General features: G+C 35.9%; 1 protein-coding gene across 1 annotated transcript in view; it reads left to right on the top strand.

Moving 5' to 3' along the window:
* UNC5D (unc-5 netrin receptor D) overlaps window positions 1-20,498 on the top strand; it is a 683,183-nt gene that overhangs the window by 513,860 nt on the left and 148,825 nt on the right. Inside the window, exons 12-13 of the mRNA XM_053719375.1 lie at window positions 7,034-7,202; window positions 8,624-8,851. Of these exons, the coding sequence (XP_053575350.1) occupies window positions 7,034-7,202; window positions 8,624-8,851 (397 nt within the window). The remainder of the gene's footprint in view (window positions 1-7,033; window positions 7,203-8,623; window positions 8,852-20,498) is intronic.

Raw genomic sequence — 20,498 nt, 5'->3', positions numbered from 1 at the left:
TTTGTTTAATGAAAAGACCTCTGGCTCAAACATTCAGACATTTCAGTGCACAATTATATTGCAGAACTTAACACAGAAGTGCTGAATAGTCAGGAATATATCCACATGTATAAAAATATCTGCCATGAATCTAGTTTCCTCTGCAATCGATACACCAGGAGAATTTTATCCTTTTGTTCAATTTATCTTATTCTAAATCTCCTCATGTTTATCAAGCTTCCCATCTGAACATATCCATTACACCATTTGTACACTTTATAATGTAGTCACAATTCTTCTGCATTTCATCCGACGTCCTCCATTCTTGCTCTCCAAGAGTGTTTGACCTTTTTATGTTCTCTTTAGCTCTGTTAATGGTCCCCAGGGATGCCCTCAGACTTTCATGTTTCTTGAATAGGACCTAATGGGTTTTTAGCACCTGTCTGTGAATTAAAAGCTTTTACCAACTGGAAGGGTGAAAAAGTGAACTTCCATTAATAGGGAACAAACACAGGAGACTAGACAATCCCCAAACACCACTTTTGTGTCTTCACGTTTATACTTTCAACACTTTTAAGATAGCAACTCCCTAGAGCAATCAATATATATCCTATTCTGCCTGCCTAAACATAAAAGCACATGCATTACAGAAACGTCCTATCTGTCACTGTAAATCTGTTGTGTATGTCTATACATGTGGATATACAAAAAATGTAGGTTGTGTTTGTCCAAATATAAGACTAATCCCTCTTATATTGATTAGAATTAATATTTATTTAAGTACAGAAATTAAATGTATTACTCGGAAGTTAGTAAAGGTGCTATGAATTAATTTGTCTTGTTAATTAGCGTTCTTTAGTTTGCAAACACTTTTAACTACAAGCTCTTAAAATGTATTTAATTATGTTATTATGGTATTAATTTATTAATTTTATTATTAAATGCAAAATAAAAGTTAATTAAATTAGCAATATGCACTGAGAGGTCATATAGTAAAACTTTTAAAGTTACACTAAAATATACTTTATTATTAAAACAGGTAGATAGATAGATATAAATTATTTTCGAATGGTACCTCTTTGTTTTTGACAATCTCTATCTTCTTATATTTAAAGGGACACTGAACCCAAATTTTTTCTTTCGTGATTCAGATAGAGCATGCAATTTTAAGCAACTCTCTGTTTTACTCCTATTATCATTTTTCTTCGTTCTCTTAGAAACATAGAAACATAGATATTGACGGCAGATAAGAGCCATAGGCCCAGCAAGTCTGCCCCACCTTACCTAACAGTATAAACTTATCTCTTGTTATCTTTATTTGAAAAAGAAGACATCTAAGCTTTTTTTTGTCTCAGAACTCTGGACAGCACTTTTTTATTGGTGGATTAATTTATCCACCAATCAGCATGGACAACCCAGGTTGTTCACCAAAAATGGGCCGGCATCTAAACTTAAATTCTTGCTTTTCAAATAAAGATACCAAGAGAATGAAGAAAATTTGATAATAAGAGTAGATAAGAAAGTTGCTTAAAATGTCATGCTCTATCTGAATCACAAAAAAAATTGGGGTTCAGTGTCCCTTTAAAATGGAAAAAAAAAAAAGAATACATAAGGAAAACACTTATATCGTTGTATAGAACTTTGTATTGATATACTGTATGTACCTGTGTGTTTATGAGTTAAAATCCCAAAAAGTGCTTGTTATAAAAAGGTAATAAAAAAATATATTTTTATTTATTATAAATCAATAAAGCATTGACTCAAATACTACTTACATATTTTGTGACAGATGCAGCACTTTGTTAGAGATGTATATGGATTAATCACTATGTGCATCAGTTTGTCTGCATGTATGTGCATGCACGTGAATTAGTATATCTGCTTGTGCTCGTGTGTATTGAATTATTTAAATGCCGATTAATATGTATGTATATAGTTTTGTGTGTGTGCACCTCTGTACTACATTTTGATCAGTGTGTTTGTGTGAGAGAGAGAGAGTGTGCATGTGTGTAGGAGAGAGAGAGTGCGCATGTGTCCGCATGCTTAAATGTGCGTAAAAGCATGTGGAGAATAGAGTTGCATCATATAGTTAAACAGAATGTGTGTCCCTGATTTTATTTTTTTTAAGCACACTCGGAAACTGCTAAGTTTACCTGTTTGTAATAATAGTGATTAACTGAATACATTGATCAACATTGCAATGAACTTCAAGTGGAGTATAGGGCTAAAATATTGCTGGATTTTATTAACTGATTTCACTCATTCTTATCTTTAGAGAGAACCTTTTATACTTTAAAGTTTGAGGCTCACATTGTTTACTTTTTATATTGGTCTTGTAATTTTCCTCACTGAATTTTCTTTTTTTTTTTTGTTTTATTAAATCCGTATGGACAATTGTAAGATAGTATAGAATTGCCTTGTGTAATGTCCTTTATAGACTGCGCAGGTTTAAGTTCAGAGGATTTATGTTCCTTCTACAAGAAAGCTTTGCTTATCCAACTGTCAGATAAACTAAATCCTAAGATCAGGAACCACAGCTCATTCAGTCAATGTCAGTTTATAAAAATAATCTCAAGTGGACTTCTTAAACCCTACAGACCAGTAAATAAAGCTTTATCTTGGCTCCAAAGTTTGCTCTTTATAAAACTGTTGTTGTTTGTAATATCTTTCAGTGGTCCATCAAAACAATATCACAGAGAAAGTTAAAGCCTTAACGGGATATTATTTCGCTAAAATTACATGCTCTAATATTTTTTTGTATTTCAGACCATAGATAACTTTCTTTAATGCTTTTAAAGGTAGGTTAAAGTCCCGCTCAGTAGTTGCAAGCATTGCAACTTCCAAGTACTAAATCAGCAGTCATTAGCAGGTGTATACAACTGCCTCTCCTGATTGGCTCACAAATTCCTTGAGTGGGACTTTACCTACGCAGTTAATATATTTGTGAGGGTTAAATACAGAATCAGGGTCCATAATGCAAAAAAATACATGCTGAAAAGGAACATAGAGTGTATCTTTTTTTTTTTTTTTTTTGCATTAGAATGATTCATTCTACATTGCAAACCTGGAAATTAGTTAAATAAAATGTATAGTGATAAAGATTATGGGGTATATTTATTATAGTGCGAGCAGACATGATACGATGTAGAGAATCATGTCCACTGCACATCGATAAATGCCGACAGTGTTCTTGTGAACTGCTAGTGCAATGCTGCCCCTACTAGCAGGGGGTGTCAATCACCCGATCATATAGGATCAGTATGATTTCTGTCTGTGGCCGACAAGTTATGGAGCAGCGGTCTTTAGACCACTGCTTCATAACTTCTGTTTCCGGCAAGCCTGAAGGCTCGCTGGAAACGAGGGGCATCAAGCTCCATACGGAGCTTGATAAATCGGCCCCTATATGACATTGTTTGTTTTGGCACAGAAAATATGCCTCAGTAAGAAGCTAATAACATAATGTTAATTAGAAAAAAAAGTGTATGAGGGATATTTATCAAAGTCTCAACTATGCTGCATTCGCCAACCCCAATACGCTGCCTAACATTGCGGCCGCAGACCTGAATACGATCTCCATATTTATAAAAAAGCCAACAAAAAGCTGTGCACCAAGTATGGGGCGATGAGCATAGGACTGTTGTTAACTAGCAGTCATCGATCTTGCTGCTATTTGGCTTTTTACCAACTTTATTTATACCCTGTCACTAAACGCCGCCACTATACTAAAATGTTTAACCCCTATCCCACCGCTCCCGGACCCCGCCTCCACTAAATAAAGTTATTAACCCCTATTCTGCCACTCCTGGACCCCGCCACCACTAAATAAAGTTATTAGCCCTTATTCCGCTGCTCCCAAACCTGCCACCACAAAATAAAGTTATTAACCCCTATTCCGCCGCTCCCGGACCACACCATCACTTAATAAAGTTATTAACCCCTATTCCGCTGCTCCCGGACCCGCCGCTACTAAATAAAGTTATTAACCCCTAAACCTCTGGCCTCCGACATCCCTACCATTAACTAAACCTATTAACCCCTAAACCGCCAGCCCCCCACATGCCATAAACGAAATGAAGCTATATTAACCCCATAAACCGCCAGTACCCCACATCGCCATAAACTAAATTAAGCTATTAACCCCTAAACCTAACAACCCGCTAAGTTTACATTAAAATTACAAAATTCCTATTTTATAATAAATTAAAACTTACCTGTAGAATTAAAAGAAACTATATTAAACTTTTAATTAACCTACCCTAACTATTATACTAAAATTACATTAAACTAGCAATTAAATTAACTATATTACATATTAAAAAACCCTAACCCTACTCAAATTTTTTAAAACTACTATTAAAAATTACTAAATTACAAAAATAAACAAAAACACAGTATCAAAAACAAAAAACGAATTACACCTAATCTAATAGCCCTATCAAAATAACCCCCACAAAAATAAAAACCCTAGCCTACAATAAACTACCAATGTCTCTTTAAAGGGCCTTTTGCGGGCATTGCCCCAAACAAATCAGCTCTTTCACCTGTAAAAAAAAATACAAACACCCCCCAACAGTAAAACCCACCACCCAACCAACTAACCCCCCAAATAAAAAGCCTATCTAAAAAAACTAAGCTCCCCATTGCCCTGAAAAGGGCATTTGTATGGGCATTGCCCTTAAAACTGCATTTAGCTCTTACTGTTGGGGGATGTTTGTATTTTTTTTCTTTACAGGTAAAAGAGCTGATTTCTTTGGGGCAATGCCCCGCAAAAGGCCCTTTTAAGGGCCATTAGTAGTTTATTGTAGGCTGGGGGGGTTTATTTTGGGGGGGCTTTATTTTGATAGGGCTATTAGATTAGGTGTAATTTGTTTTTATTTTTGATACTGTGGTTTGTTTTCGTAATTTTTTTTTTGTAACTTAGCGTTAATTTATTTTTGTAATTTAGTAATTTTTAATAGTAGATTTAAATAATTTGAGTAGGGTTAGGGTTTTTTTATATGTAATAAAGTTTAGGGGTTAATAGGTTTAGTTAATGGTAGTGATGTGGGAGGCCAGAGGTTTAGGGGTTAATAACTTTATTTAGTGGAGGCGGGGTCCGGGAGCGGCAGGATAGGGGGTAATACATTCATTTAGTTGCAGCGGCGGTGTCGGGGAGCGGCGGGATAGTGGTTAATAATATTATGTAGGTGGCTTATGTTAGGGTGTTAGATGTAAACGTTACTGGTTTTCTACCATAGAAATCAATGGGATATCTGGCAGCATCGAAAATTAGCTTTCGCTGCTTCCAGACTCCCATTGATTCCTATGGCATCCACGGCCTTCAGGGTGGCGGATTGAAAACCAGGTATGCTGGGCCGGAATAGCCACGAGCGTACCTGTTAACTATTTGATACCTTTTAAAAAGTGTCAAATAGTGCCGAATGTGTATTCGGAAGATCTGTAATGACGTAAGCATCGATCTGTAGGCTTTGATAATTAGGTCGAATCAAGCTCGCCACAATTACGCTGCGGAATTCCAGCGTATTTGCGGTTGACAGCTTGATAAATATCCACCTATCTTTTTCAAGCTACCAACAAAGATCAAAGGTTAAAAGAACAATAATCCTCTTGTAATTACAATATCGGTTTTACAAAAAATTATATACTAAGGGGCCTATTTATTAATACAATGTAGCTTATCATGTTCGCTGCACAACGAGAAATGGCGACAGCATACGCTGTCAGCATTTTTCATTGCACAAGCAGTTCTGATGAACTGTTTGTGCAATGCCGCCCCCTACAGATTAGCAGCCAAATGACCGCTAGCAGGGGGTGTCAATCAGCCCGATCGTATAGGATCGGGCGGATTGAAGACCAGGGCCTCAGAGCAGGTGGACAAGTTATGGAGCAGTGGTCTTTAGACCGCTGCTTCATAACTGCTGTTTCCGGCAAGCCTGAAGGCCAGTTGGAGCTTAATAATTCGGCCCCTAGGTGTGTAAGATTTTTGGCTTGTATAAACACCTTGTTTACAGCCATTGGTTTTCAATAGCCACATTTTAACCACCACATGCTTAAATAGGAGGAATTAATCCAGACTTGTTTCCAGTAGTAGACATGGTCATATTATTAGCAAACTCTCTACTGTTTCCAGTTTCTTCAAAGATCAACACTGCTGAAAACCATTATGGATAGATATATGACAGGATTAGGCTTATGTGCTCTTCAGCTCTCAAAATTGGAAAATAAAGTGGGCGAAATTTAATGAAAGTAATTAAAAGTTTTGTGTTCACTAGACATAATTAGACAGAATCATGTCTGCCAGACATCGCATTGAACATTGCGGAAGTAATGCTGCCCTTTTCTCACTGGCGGCCAATCGACCACTAGTAGGGTCTGTCAATCATCTCAATCAGATCAGGATGATTTAAATCCGCCTCTATTTAAAGGGACATTAAACACTAAATACATGCTAGATAGAATGATGCATTCAAAGAAAATATTAGCCCATGACTAACATGTAGATGTATTTTTTAAAGTTTCATTAGTTGTTTAAAAAGTGACAAAATAAGTGTAAAGTTTTAGTGTCTATAAAACACTGGGAGCTGTAACTTGTGTTACCTTCTCTGCTGTGGCCAATTAGGGACAGTTATAAATAGGTCACTAGAGTGTGCAGCCAATGGCTGTGAGGAATATAACAGTGTTCTGCACTCCCATTTCTAACAGGAACTGAAAAGCTCACAATTTCAGAATGGAATTACAGGCAAAGAGGACAAAATAAATAATGAAAGTATATTGCAGAGTTGTTTTATATATACAATTTATCATTTTATATTACCATCTCAAAGTGTTTAATGTCCCTTTAACTACCATTTCAGGTGTGCCTGAAACAATGGGGCTCCTAAGCTGCATGGTAAATTGAGCCCATTGTCTCTTTAAATAATTGTGAAATCAGAAAGAATCTTGCAATAACGTTACCTATATTGTCTTACTGTGGCACATAACATGTTTGTGCTACAATATAAATGTGACTCCTAGGATTTCTATTTAACTCATATAATATTGTGTTTGTTAAAAGCTTGCAGCTGGATGGAGCCGAGATTCTCCTGGGACCAGAGGTAACTTGCGGACCACTTGATATGACCTTGTCTACTCCTGTGGCCTTAACGATCCCGCATTGTGCCGAGATCAGCTGTGAACACTGGAATATCCGACTGAAGAGAAGATCCCAGCAGGGCAAATGGGAGGCAAGTGACAATTTTCTAATGGCTAAATAATATCATTTTCTTAATGTATGACAGTTGGGAGTATGAAGCAGTTTCCTTTATTTCATTGTCTCCATCACTCATTTGATTCTCTTTCTTTGCTGTTCATAGCTGCACATAGGCACCGATCTTGCAATATTCATTAAGAACTTACCCTCTACCTGCCTTATGCTATGTCATTCCAGCATATGTCAGCTGAGATGCCACTTTGGCTGAAGCAATTTTTACGGTGCCCAAATACAGCAGAAATCTGTAGGGTATATGGGTTAAACTCTAGCTATTCCCCAAATCCCAACGAGAGTTGCACTATATTAATTTAAAATGTATTGCTGCCCTTTCTGATAATCAATACAAGTTTTTAAGCCTAACCTTACATAAAGGGATATGAAACCCAAACTTTTCTCTTTCATGATTCAAATAGAGAATGTGATGTTAAACAACTTTCTAATTTACTTCTATTATCAATTTTTGTTTGTTCTTTTGGTATCTTTGGTTGAAAAGAACCTGTGAGCTTCGGAGCCTGCCCTTTTCTGGAGCACTGTATGGCAGCCATTTTGCAAAAATGTTATCCATTTGCAAGAGCACTAGATGGTGGCATTATTTCCTGACATGCGGTGCTCCAGATACCTACCTAGGTATCTCTTCAACAAAGAATACCATGGGAACAAAGCAAATTTGATAATAGAAGTAAATTGGAATACCTTTTTGGGGATTTATATTTCTTTAAGCTTGGAATCTGCTTACATTGGGTTATCCAAAATACCAAGATTTTGATATGCACAAGTTATCTGCCTAAAACACCTCTGTGGCAACATTATGGTTATTGTATAGAGTAACAAAGAGATCTATATAGAGCACTGCGTCTGCATGGTAAATGTAGGGCATTTATCATCTTTGAGGGTTTAAGTTCTACTGTCATTGGGCCAATTTCAAAACTCTGAGGGCCACATCAAAGAAGGTGTGGGTGGATAATGTTTCCAGGAAAGGACCCTGTCCCTCTATGTTCACTGCCAGTGATCTAGCATCTGCTGGCAGTGGTTACTATTGCACAGTCAAACAGATTGAATCAGTCAAATTATTATTTATTTTGCCTGCTTTTGCTGTAAAATACATATTTTATATTGATTTAGTTCCTCTTCCTCTAGGAAGGCTTGAGTTGTAAGCATTGCATCCGTTACAATTAAAAATAGTGAAAATTAACTAAGCCTGCTACAATATTGTTTTATATGTGCAATGAGATACAGGGCAGTCATACAAACTATTTTGATTCCATATTGTCCAAGAAGTTTAAAGGATTCAAAAGTAAATAATAGATTATGATAGCAACATAGTAGATCTTGCATGAATAATTTCAGAACAATTAAGTACTATATTAATATTATATATTTTTGGCTCATCTTTAGGAAGTGATGGCTACTGATGATGAAACCACGTCATTTTATTGCCTTTTGGACCCCTTCACTTGCCATATTCTTTTGGACAGTTTTGGAACTTATGCCTTGGTAGGGGAACCTCTCACAGACTGTGCAGTTAAAGAGCTCAAAGTAGCCGTGTTTGGCTGCATGTCCTGTAATTCTCTGGATTACAACTTGAGGGTGTACTGCATAGACAACACACCCTGTGCATTTCAGGTAAGTAATTCATAGAGGAAAAAAATATTAAAAATACACAAACACACACATACACATATATATATATATATATATACAGGGCTGTGTATATAGCCCACTATTTCTGAATGAGTAAGAACTTGCAGTGGACATGTACAAATTTTCAACACTGAGTGTATTAGATATATTTTCCTCTGAACTAGTAACCTTTCTTTCCTAACTAGTAATATATAGTGATATTTTTCCACAACCACACACATACATATAGTTTTATAAAAAATCCTGCATTACATACTATGGGGTCAATCACAATCCTTTAGAAAACAATGTATCAAATGATTTATCTACAAATATCCCCTAGACTTAAATAGTATTTTCTGTAGAAAACCATTAGATATGTTTCATTTAATTAATTTTGAAATACTGACCGTATTTATTTTTCATCCATATCACTCGGCTAATTAAAAATGTGAAGTAAGCTGGTTCTTTTAATTTATTAATGTAAACATTATTTAAAACACATCATTTTTAGAATGGACGGATATAGGAACCTTTTTTAGAAAATGATTTAGAAAAAAAAAACTGCTTCCAAAATCTTCACATGATATATGGTAGCGAGATGCTCTTATAATTAAAGGGCTAGATTAAAAGTGGTGCACTATTTAGATATTTTGCTAGAAGTGCGGGTTAGCGCATATTACAACAGTTAAGAGTAAAATGTTTGCACACAAGCAAAAGCTGACACAGGCTAACTTTAGGACTTTGGATATCGCAACCGTGGTAACTTCTCCCAATTTTTTATGTTTTAAGCACACACAAATCTCTGTTGATGATCATTTTCATAGATATCTTATTTGTTAAAACATTGGACAAGGATCTGTGTTAGACCAAGTGTTATTCTCTAAGCTATGTTGTTATAAAATGATAACCTACAAAAGAAATTGCCAGTGGCCAAATTGTGCTAAGGATAAGGCAATATACTATTTTAACGAACATCTAATACCACTCCAGACAGTATTTTTTTCTTTTGTTTAATTTTATCAGCTCAGATTTGAATTTATAAACCTACAAGGTGATTCACACTTTAATTTTTGCATATGGTTCAACAGCAAACTAATGAACAGTGAAAATAATTTAGATAGAGAGTATGCTTGTGAACACATTAAACCAGAGTCTATGATGGACTAACTCTGCTTCTATATTTAATGTCCTTATTAAATGTAAAACTGCTGAATAATATGAACAAGAGTTCAAACCGATGAAGAAATTAAGAACAGAAATGAAAGTATTTTTTCTTTGATTTTTTTTTTTTTTTTTCCTTTTCTTAAAGGGACATGAAGATTTTTTGTTTTCTTTCTTTCATGATTCAGAAAGAACATACACTTTTAAACAGCATTCCGATTTATTTCTATCATAAAATTGTCTTTCTTCTCTTGGTATCCGTTGTTGAAGGAGCAGCAATGCTATTGGGAGTTGGCTAAACATATCCAGTGAGCCAATTTTAAGAGGTATATATGTCTAGCTACCAATTAGCAGCTAGCTCCCAGCAGTACATTGCTGCCCCGGGGCTTACATAGGTACAATTTTTAATAAAGGATACCAAGAGAACAGATCAAATTAGATAAGAGAAGTAAATTGAAAATGTATTTAAAATTGCATGCTCTATCTGAATCATAAACATGTACAGTTACATATATATTTTTACTGCTCTTTAATATGCACATCTAAAAACACAACAGTGCAAACATGACTCAAAGTTCAAGCTTTACTAAAAATCACTTCAGTCACAGAAAGACGGATATGTACAGGATTAAAAACCATACAAGCATACAATGGTTTCTTGGTTGTCCCTTCAATAGGAGTGTCACTATTAGTAGTCTCCTTTATATACTAGTAGTAAGCAGTCACTTGGATGCCGTGGCCACATTCCTTAGATGAAATAGTTTAAATAAGATACTGATGTTCTGTCCTCTGCACAGAAACACCTTTCACATCACCCACACTAAGGTGACTCCTTTGGGTCAAAATACCTCTACTCATTTTACTTCCTATATTCTCTAAGCGAATGTAGCCCACATACTGCTAAGATATTTTTTAGCCTGAAGAAGCACTGCAGTGTTGAAGGTGTAGAAGATGCACACATAGAAGAGTCATCTAAGTCACAGTTCCTCAAGTACCCCCAACAGGCCAGGTTTTCATTATAGCTGAACTAGTGCACAGGTGAAATAATCAGTTGATAGGTGAGAGCAGGTTAGTAACCATAGTTACTGCTCAGCTGATTACTTCACATGTGTACTGGTTCAGCTAAAATGAAAACCTGGCCTGTTGGGGGTACTTGAGGACCGCAGTTGAAAAACACTGATTTAAGGGGAGTAAAATAGCTGCTTTCTTCACTGCACATTCATATGGAAGGAACAACCAAGACACCATTGGGGTGATGTACTGCTTGTTTGGTTTTTAGTCCTCATATCATTCTTTTTTTGTGAAGTGATTTCAGTAAATACTGTACTTTGAAATATGGTTGCAATGTTCTTTTATGTTTTCATATCAGCTTGTTAACAGATTAACTCTCTGGGTTCCATTGACTAAGCAGTGGTGGCTGCTTTGGGGCCCTTGCAGTGCAAGCTAGCACATGCAAGCCTGCTTATTGCAAGTTAAAAATTAGCCGCCTGAGATGGGGGAGATAAATCATCCCAAACTCGTTTTGGGCTGATTTACATCGCAACAGCAGGTGTGGAGCTGCACAAGAATTCTCTTGCAATTGTAACAGTGGGCTCTCCATTAGAAGTCTATGGGGCAAATACGTTAGCACAGTTGCAATATCCAAAGACTTGAAGGTAACAAGTGTCAGGTGTTGCTCGCACGCAAACTTTTTACTTTCAACTTGTAATACACATGGTATTGGCACGTGCAAAAAGATCACATCTAGATAAGTTTACGTGGGAGCGGGTGCACTAAATAGTGCGCCACTTGTAATGTAGCCCTAGGTGTTTTATAAGCATGATAGATAATATTTATTATATTTAGTATATATTTAGACTCACTTTAAGCAGAATATTTGCTCTAGTGTTTGATTGTTATTTTAAAAAAATTTGCCTACCTCTACTTAGATCCTTTAAAATATTCATATTATATCCAACAAAACAACTGCACTTTTGTTTTATTTTTAGGATTCTAAACTTAAAGGGCCACTAAACCCAAAATCTTTCCTTCATGATTCAGATAGAGAATACAAATTTAAACAACATTACAATTTACTTCTATTATTTATTTTGCTTAATTTTTTAGATAGCCTTAGTTGAAGAAAAAGCAATGCACATGGGTGAGCCAATCACACAAGGCTTCTATGTGCAGCAACCAATCAGCAGCTACTGAGCATATCTAGATATGCTTTTCAGCAAAGAATATCAAGAGAATAAAACAAATGAGATAATAGAAATAAATTAGAAAGACGTTTAAAATTGCATTCTGTTTCTAAATCATGAAAGAAAAAATGTGGGTTTCATGTCCCTTTAAATAACCATTCTAGTGGTATTTGATATGCACAATTTAGGCTCTAGTTATGAAGCAGCAAAAGCTGCTTTAGGGTCCTTGTGAGGCAGACTCGCTGATTTGAGTTATGAAGCTATGGTTATCCGAAAGTCGATTCTTAACCTCTCCACAACCTCTGAGGAGGAGTAAAAAACAAACAAAAAAAACCCCCATTCTTTCGGGGTAATTGACAAACCCAGCTTTTCTAAGATCAGGGATATGTGCTGCACAAGGATTTCCTTGTGCATAGTTAAATATGGGTAGCAGATATACACCATTCCCTGCCCACTCAACTCAATCACTGATGGTCAGGTTCTCTAGTTGACGACCCTGTCTGTCTATGATTTAATAAATGGGGGCCAGAACATTTGATGCTGACATAGACAGTTGGGTGAAATGAAACTATATCTGCTGTCGGTTGTATGCCATAACATTTAACTGAAGCATTTCTGCAAAACAAAAAAGCAAATTGCAAACATGATTCTACTCTATAATCCAGTTTGCTTTCAAAGACAGCACAAAATTAAACACTATGATGTAGGTACAGTATTGGGGATAAAACTACCATCTGGCCCATTTGAGCATTAAAGGGATATGCATATGCCACATAGCACAACATCCTTTCTCATTACTACATTATTATAGTGAATATCAGTCATTTTTTTATAGTTTTACTATCTATTATATATTTTTGCAGTCTGTGCCTTTAACTACTTTGTTAGGTGATTTCTTTATTCTATAACCCTTTTCTGTTAAGTGGCTTTCTACCTCCCTTATGCTGCAGAACATGATCTCTTATTCTGACACACTGTTTGAAATAGGCTCCGTTGCGCTATCCATGCTGCAAAGGCTTGGTAAAAAAAAAGAAAAAATGAAGTATAAGCTGTACATTAATAAAGAACTGCTCGCGCACAAAGCCATTGTCTCAAAGCTGTGCTCTTAAAATGAAAATTTACTATGCAGCCAAATAATCAAAGGTGATATTAAAGCAGTGACTGTGAAAAAATAATAGCAAGTTTCACTCTTTTTGAGCTTGTAAATTATTCTAATTTTAATCGAAGACAAAAGGACAGTATTTCAGTCTCATCAGGTTGATCATATGAAGGGCAAATCAAAGCGTTTTTTCAGCCTTTGTTCTTCTTGTAATAAAACGAGAGTGTAAGACACAAAGATTACTCTCATTTTGAGCATGATCTATGCTTCAGTTGCACTGTGCTCCTTGTTACAGGTTGATTGTGGTACTTGCTTGCAAACCAACCTCATTCTGCATAAATTTCTATATATCAGCTTCATCCTCTTACTTAATTGCCTGCTAGCGTTATAAATGGCTACTGTCATATTTTAATGAGTAAAAGCTTCACTTGCCTTGTGACAACACATTTAAATACTAACCTATAAGGTATAATATATTTAAAAACTTCCTTAAATACAGTCTTAAACATTAGCAAGTAGAAATATGCTAAAGGTGTGATACAGAAATTCATTAAAAACAACTCAACCTCAATGCGTTCTCATAGCAAACACACTTAGTAAAAGAAAACCGCAAACAACACATTTGAATTAAAGCAACATAACAGTGAAATTTGAAAGCTAGAACAGTGAATTTCAAATTCAATTAGAAGCATTTCTTTGCAATATTCTCATTTATTTTCAAACATTTCACTAAGAAAAATGGCTGAGTTTTTTTTTCTTTTAACCTTTCTACTGAATGAAATTCACAGCCAATACATTCTTTACTTGTGTTAGACGTTATCTTATAACCGGGGGGTATCACTTGACACTTAGCAGTATTCTACACCTTCACCTGGAACTGAATGGGTTACTTGGCGAGATCTTGGGAAACAGCATTTAGACATACAGCAAGTAAAGTCTAATCACTGTTCTGTTTATTATAAGGCATCACAGACTTTTATAGACAATGGTTACAGTATATGGGGTTATACAATGACGTAATCATAGCCACACAGTATGCTTGGAACAAATAACTTGATTTAAAAAAGGAATAAAAAGGAGTTTTACTGAGAAACAAACAGTTTTAGATAACGGTGTATCCGGGCACATCACCAGGACATAGCAAGGCCATCGGACAAATTATTGAGATAGTGTTCAGCTCCATATTTTTCTTACAGCATAATAACTACTACCTTATAATGAAATATAATAAAGTCATCTTAAAATGGAGTCTAAAACAAAATGTATGAGTAGAGACAAAATGGTGTCAGTATTGTTATATATATATTCTAACATTCCACCTAACATACTATGAAAATGAAACATCTATATAAAAAGGCACAGAAAATTATAAATCTATTAAAAACAATTTGAGCCCAATACTACGGTATTACATGAATCTATGTGAGAATACTGTAGAGAAATTAATTCACATTTACTGCTATCAACAGATAGATTACAAGTTTTGTGGTATGAGTGAAAAAGCAGCATTTTGACTCTTTTTCACTACCGTTGGTATTACGAGTTTTGCAGGTTTAGCTGCACCACACACTTTTTTTGGCAGTAACGCAACATAACTACTGCAGCTTTCAAAAAGTCCTTTTTCAATGGGACTTCCATAGCACCAGTATTACAAGTCTGCCTGGGAGGCCAAAAAGTGAGCGGTACAGCCAATACCGTCAAGATCCATACCGTAAACTGAAAGTCAGTAGTTATGGGTTTTATGCTACAACGCCATAACATAAAAGTAATAACTAAAGTGCTAAAAAGTACACTAACACCCATAAACTACCTATTAACCCCTAAACCGAGGCCCTCCCGCATTGCAAATAATAAAATAAAATTATCAACCCCTAATCTGTCGCTCCCTACATCGCCGCCACTAGAATAAACATATTAACCCCTAAACCGCCATACTCCCGCATCGCAAACACTAGTTAATTATTAACCCCTAATCTGCTGCTCCAATGTCGCTGCCACCTACCTACATTTATTAACCCCTAATCTTCCGCCCTCAACATCGCCGCCACTATACTAAAGTTATTAACCCCTAACCCTAAGTCTAACCCTAACACCCACTAACTTTAATGTTATTAAAATAAATCTAAATAAAACCTACTATTAATAACTAAATAATTCATATTTAAAACTAAATACTTTCCTGTAAAATAAACCCTAAGCTAGCTACAATATAACTAATAGTTACAGCTTAGGTTTTATTTTTATTTCACAGTTAAGTTTGTATTTATTTTAACTAGTTAGTAAATAGTTATTAACTATATACTAGCTACTTAGCTAAAATAAATACAAATTTACCTGTAAAATAAAACCTAACCTGAGTTACACTACAATTAAATAAATTACATTTATTAAATACAATTAACTAAATTACAAAAAAACAGACACTAAATTACACAAAATAAAAAAGAAATTATCAAATCTGTAAACTAATAACACCTAATCTAATAGCCCTATCAAAATAAAAAAAAAAAAAAAAAAAAACCCTAGCCTAAACTAAACTGCCAATAGCCCTTAAAAGAAATCAGCTCTTTTACCTGTAAAAAAAAAATACAAACAACCCCCCAACAGTAAAACCCACCACCCACACAACCAAACCCCCAAATAAAATCCTAACTAAATAAACCTAAGCTCCCCATTGCACTGAAAAGGGCATTTGGATGGGCATTGCCCTTAAAAGGGCATTTACCTCTTTTTCAGCCAAACCCTAAGCTAAAAATAAAACCCACCCAATAAACCCTTAAAAAAACAACTAGCACTAACACCCAAAGATCCACTTACAGTTTTTGAAGACCGGACATCCATCCTCAATGAAGCCGGGAGAAGTCTTCATCCAAGCGGCAAGAAGTGGTCCAATCAGCCAATAGGATTGAGCTTGTATTCTATTGGCTGATTGGAACAGCCAATAGAATGCAAGTTCAAACCTATTGGCTGATTGGATCAGCCAATAGGATTGAAGCTCAATCCTATCGGCTGATTGCATCAGCCAATAGGATTTTTTCACCTTTAATTCCGATTGGCTGATAGAATTCTATCAGCCAATCGGAATTCAAGGGACGCCATCTTGGATGACGTTACTTAAAGGAACCTTCATTCGAGAAGAGCCGTGGAAAGAAGAGGATGCTCCGCGCTGAATGTCTTAAAGATGGAGCGCTACGCGCCGGATGGATGAAGATAGAAGATGCCGTATGGATGAAGACTTCTGCCCATCTGGACCCCACTTCTTGCTGCTTGGATAAAGACTTCTCCTTGCTTCATTGAGGATGGATGTCGGGTCTTCAAAAACTGTAAGTGGATCTTCTGGGGTTAGTGTTAGGCTTTTTTAAGGGTTTATTCGTGTGGGTTTTATTTTTAGATTAGGGTTTGGGCGGAAAAATAGGTAAATGCCCTTTTGAGGGCAATGCCCATACAAATGCCCTTTTCAGGGCAATGGGGAGCTTAGGTTTTTTTTGTTAGGATTTTATTTGGGGGGTTTGGTTGTGTGGGTGGTGGGTTTTACTGTTGGGGGTTGTTTGTAATTTTTTTACAGGTAAAAGAGCTGATTTCTTTGGGGCAATGCCCCACAAAAGGCTCTTTTAAGGGCTATTGGCAGTTTAGTTTAGGCTATGGTTTTTTTTATTTTGGGGGGGGGGCTTTTTTATTTTGATAGGGCTATTAGATTAGGTGTAATTAGTTTAAAGATTTGATAATTTCTTTTTTATTTTGGTGTAATTTAGTGTTTGTTTGTTTTTTGTAATTTAGTTAATTGTATTTAATAAATGTAATTTATTTAATTGTAGTCTAAGGTTAGGTTTTAGTGTAACTCAGGTTAGGTTTTATTTTACAGGTAAATTTGTATTTATTTTAGCTAGGTAGCTAGTAAATAGTTAATAACTTTTTACTAACTATTCTACCTAGTTAAAATAAATACAAACTTACCTGTGAAATAAATATAAAACCTAAGCTAGATACAATGTAACTATTAGTTATATTGAAGCTAGCTTAGTGTTTATTTTACAGGTAAGTATTTAGTTTTAAATAGGAATTATTTAGTTATTCATAGTAGGTTTTATTTAGATTTATTTTAATTACATTAAAGTTAGTGGGTGTTAGGGTTAGGGGTTAATAACTTTAGTATAGTGGCGGCGACGTTGGGGGTGGAAGATTAGGGGTTAATAAATGTAGGTAGGTAGCAGCGATGTTAGGGGCGGCAGATTAGGGGTTAATCAGTGTAATGTAGGTGGCGGCGACATTGGGGGGGCAGACATTAGGGGTGTTTAGACTCGGGGTTCATGTTAGGGTGTTAGGTGTACACATAAATTTAGTTTACCCATAGGAATCAATGGGACTGCGTTATGGAGCATAAAGCAGATGTTAGGCTTTTTTTCAGCCGGCTCTCCCCATTGATGTCTATGGGGAAATCGTGCATGAGCACATTAAACCAGCTCACCGCAGCACTGGTATTGGAGTGCGGTATGGAGCTCAATTTTGCTTTACGCTGAAATATTGCCTGCTAACGCTGGATTTTTGAAAGCCTGTAATAGCAGCACTGTAGGGAGGTGAGCGGTGACAATAACTTGCAAGTTAGTACCGAGCAGCTCTTACCGCAAAACTTGTAATCTAGCCGAGAGTTAACTAATATTAAAATGCTGAATAGGCCAATAGGGCACAATATGTCACTGAACATGAGTACGGTCTCTCCAATACTCTCTGTCTACCTCCCAGCATCCCCAAACTACTGGTCTATCTGCACAAAGACCCAACCAGCCCCCTATCTGCCCCCAAATAACACTGCGGGGCCTATTTATGAAAGGCATGTCGGATCATGTCTGACAGACCTAGCTAAATGTGTAGAGCAATACGCTCTCCACATTCAGCATTGCACCAGCAGCTCTTGTGAACTGCTGGTGCAACCCCACCCCCTGCAGATTCGCAGCCAATCGGCCACTAGCAGGGGGTGTCAATCAACTCAATCATATTCGATCAGGTTGAATTGCGGCAATGTCTGTACACCTCCTCAGAGCAGGCAGACAGGTTATGGAGCTGCTTCATAACTTGCTCCGTAACTCTCCATACAAATGGGCCCCTCCATGTTTACTTCTAAACCTGCATAACTAGCATCCCCAAATAGCATCGACATTTCCCTACTCTGTACTCTCTCCACAGTGAAGCATAACATGGGAACAGCACAAGTATCTCTGGGTAGCCTCTGATCACTTTAAGAACAGTATTTGTGCTCTTAGAGCTCAACCTCCCTCAGACACTCTGCTTCAATACCATAGTCCATTTACAGTAGGGGTGATTTGCACCTGAGAAAGAGTCTATCTGCAGATACATGCTGGAAGTATGATGGTTTGTTCATGGGGCAGACAAAGGAAACAGGTGGATCCTCATAGCAACAGACACTCGAGTCAGAAGGAGTATAGAAGGAAACAAAACAGCACAAGATGAGCATGCACTCTGATACAATAACGATTATGCCCAACAAAACTTTTTTTCACTTTTTTGTTAGCATCACAATTTCCTTTAATAGCTTAACTTATCCTATGTTATTTAAAACCAGGAAAACCTGGATATATAATACAAAATAAATAAATTTATTATACTTTTAAAAAGAGAATAATGCACAGCTTCACTATACAATTTAAATGATACCTTAAATATGAATACTAAGCAAGTAAAAACTGCTAGACTTCATCAAGAGACTGTGTGGCTATGCTAAGTAACTTGTGCTAAGGCCTGCCCTGCAACAAAAAATAAAAGTAAAACAGTCAATAAAAACATTTTCTTTAAAATTAATTTCTTCACACTTTCTCTTTGAACTGCTAAAAAAAATAACCTAGTGTTGTTTTATTCTGCAAAGCTACTATATGTAATGTTTATAATTCTCCAAATATGATCTTAGTAGAATCAGATGTCTCATCTGATATAAACAATACTAATTTAATAATTATTTTATGCAACCTACATTCTCTTGCACTCCTGTATGAGGAAACAATACAATCATAACTCTTTATGGTAGGATAATTCCTTTTGCTGACAAACACCTGGAATTACAAAACTCAAATAGCAGATACCATACCAGTTAATAAAGGGAAAAATACATTTTCTTTCATAACACAGATCAAATAAGAGCCATCAATATCACTATAAATATATTACTCCCAAAACTCATATTTCTCTGTATAATTAATATAAATTTCTAGCTGAGATGTGTCCTCAATCTTTTATTTTGAGTAGTTTGACAATACACTAAGGAATACTTACAATGGGAAATTCCTACAAAAACTTCCTACTCTCATACCTTTCGTCACTGTAAGACACATATATCCCTTCTTTGCTTAAATATTACGGGGCGGTATAGAAACACGGGGGAACCTTCTGTGTTCTACAATGGTGAATGGTCTAGAGTATTCTGAGATATTGCAACATTTTCTTTAAACTATAAAGGTGCAAACATATTTTCTATACTCAGTGGGCCATTAAATAGGTTACAATACTGCAAGGTTTAGAGTTACACTTATCTGGAGGGTTACTTTGTTTAAAGGGCAGTAAACACCAGAATTTTTGTTGTTTAAAAAGGTAGATAATCCCTTTATTACCCATTCCCCAGTTTTGCATAACCAACACAGTTAAAATAATATAATTTTTAACTCTGTGATTACCTTGTATCTATGTCTCTGCAAACTGCCCCCTTATTTCAGTTCTTTTGACAGACTTGCATTTTTGCCAATCAGTGCTGACTCCTAGGAGCTCCACGTGCCTGAGCTCAATGTTATCTATATGAAACACATGAACTAACACCCTCTAGTATTGAAAACCTGTCAAAATGCTTTCAGATTAGAGGAGGCCTTCAAGGTCTAAGAGATTAGCATATGAACCTCCTAGCTTTAGCTTTCAACTAAGAATACCAAGAGAACAAAGCAAAATTGGTAATAAAAATAAATTGTGAAGTTGTTTAAAATTGCATGCCCTATTTAAATCATGAAAGTTTTTTTTTTTTACTTGACTGTCCCTTTAAGTACATAAACTACAATGTGTACTAATACAAATAAGGCATACTTTTATGCAGACAAAGCTATTTAACTTCTTATAACTAATATTATCAATAAAAATAACACAATTACAAGAGAATACAAAACAAGCAAAATAAGTAAACAAGTTAAAACAATACTCCCCTAATTTAGCT

This window comes from Bombina bombina, chromosome 6 (genome assembly GCF_027579735.1).
Source record: "Bombina bombina isolate aBomBom1 chromosome 6, aBomBom1.pri, whole genome shotgun sequence".
Taxonomy (NCBI): Eukaryota; Metazoa; Chordata; class Amphibia; order Anura; family Bombinatoridae; genus Bombina; species Bombina bombina.
Note: the sequence above shows the minus strand (reverse complement) of the source record. Positions and strands in the feature narration are given on the sequence as shown.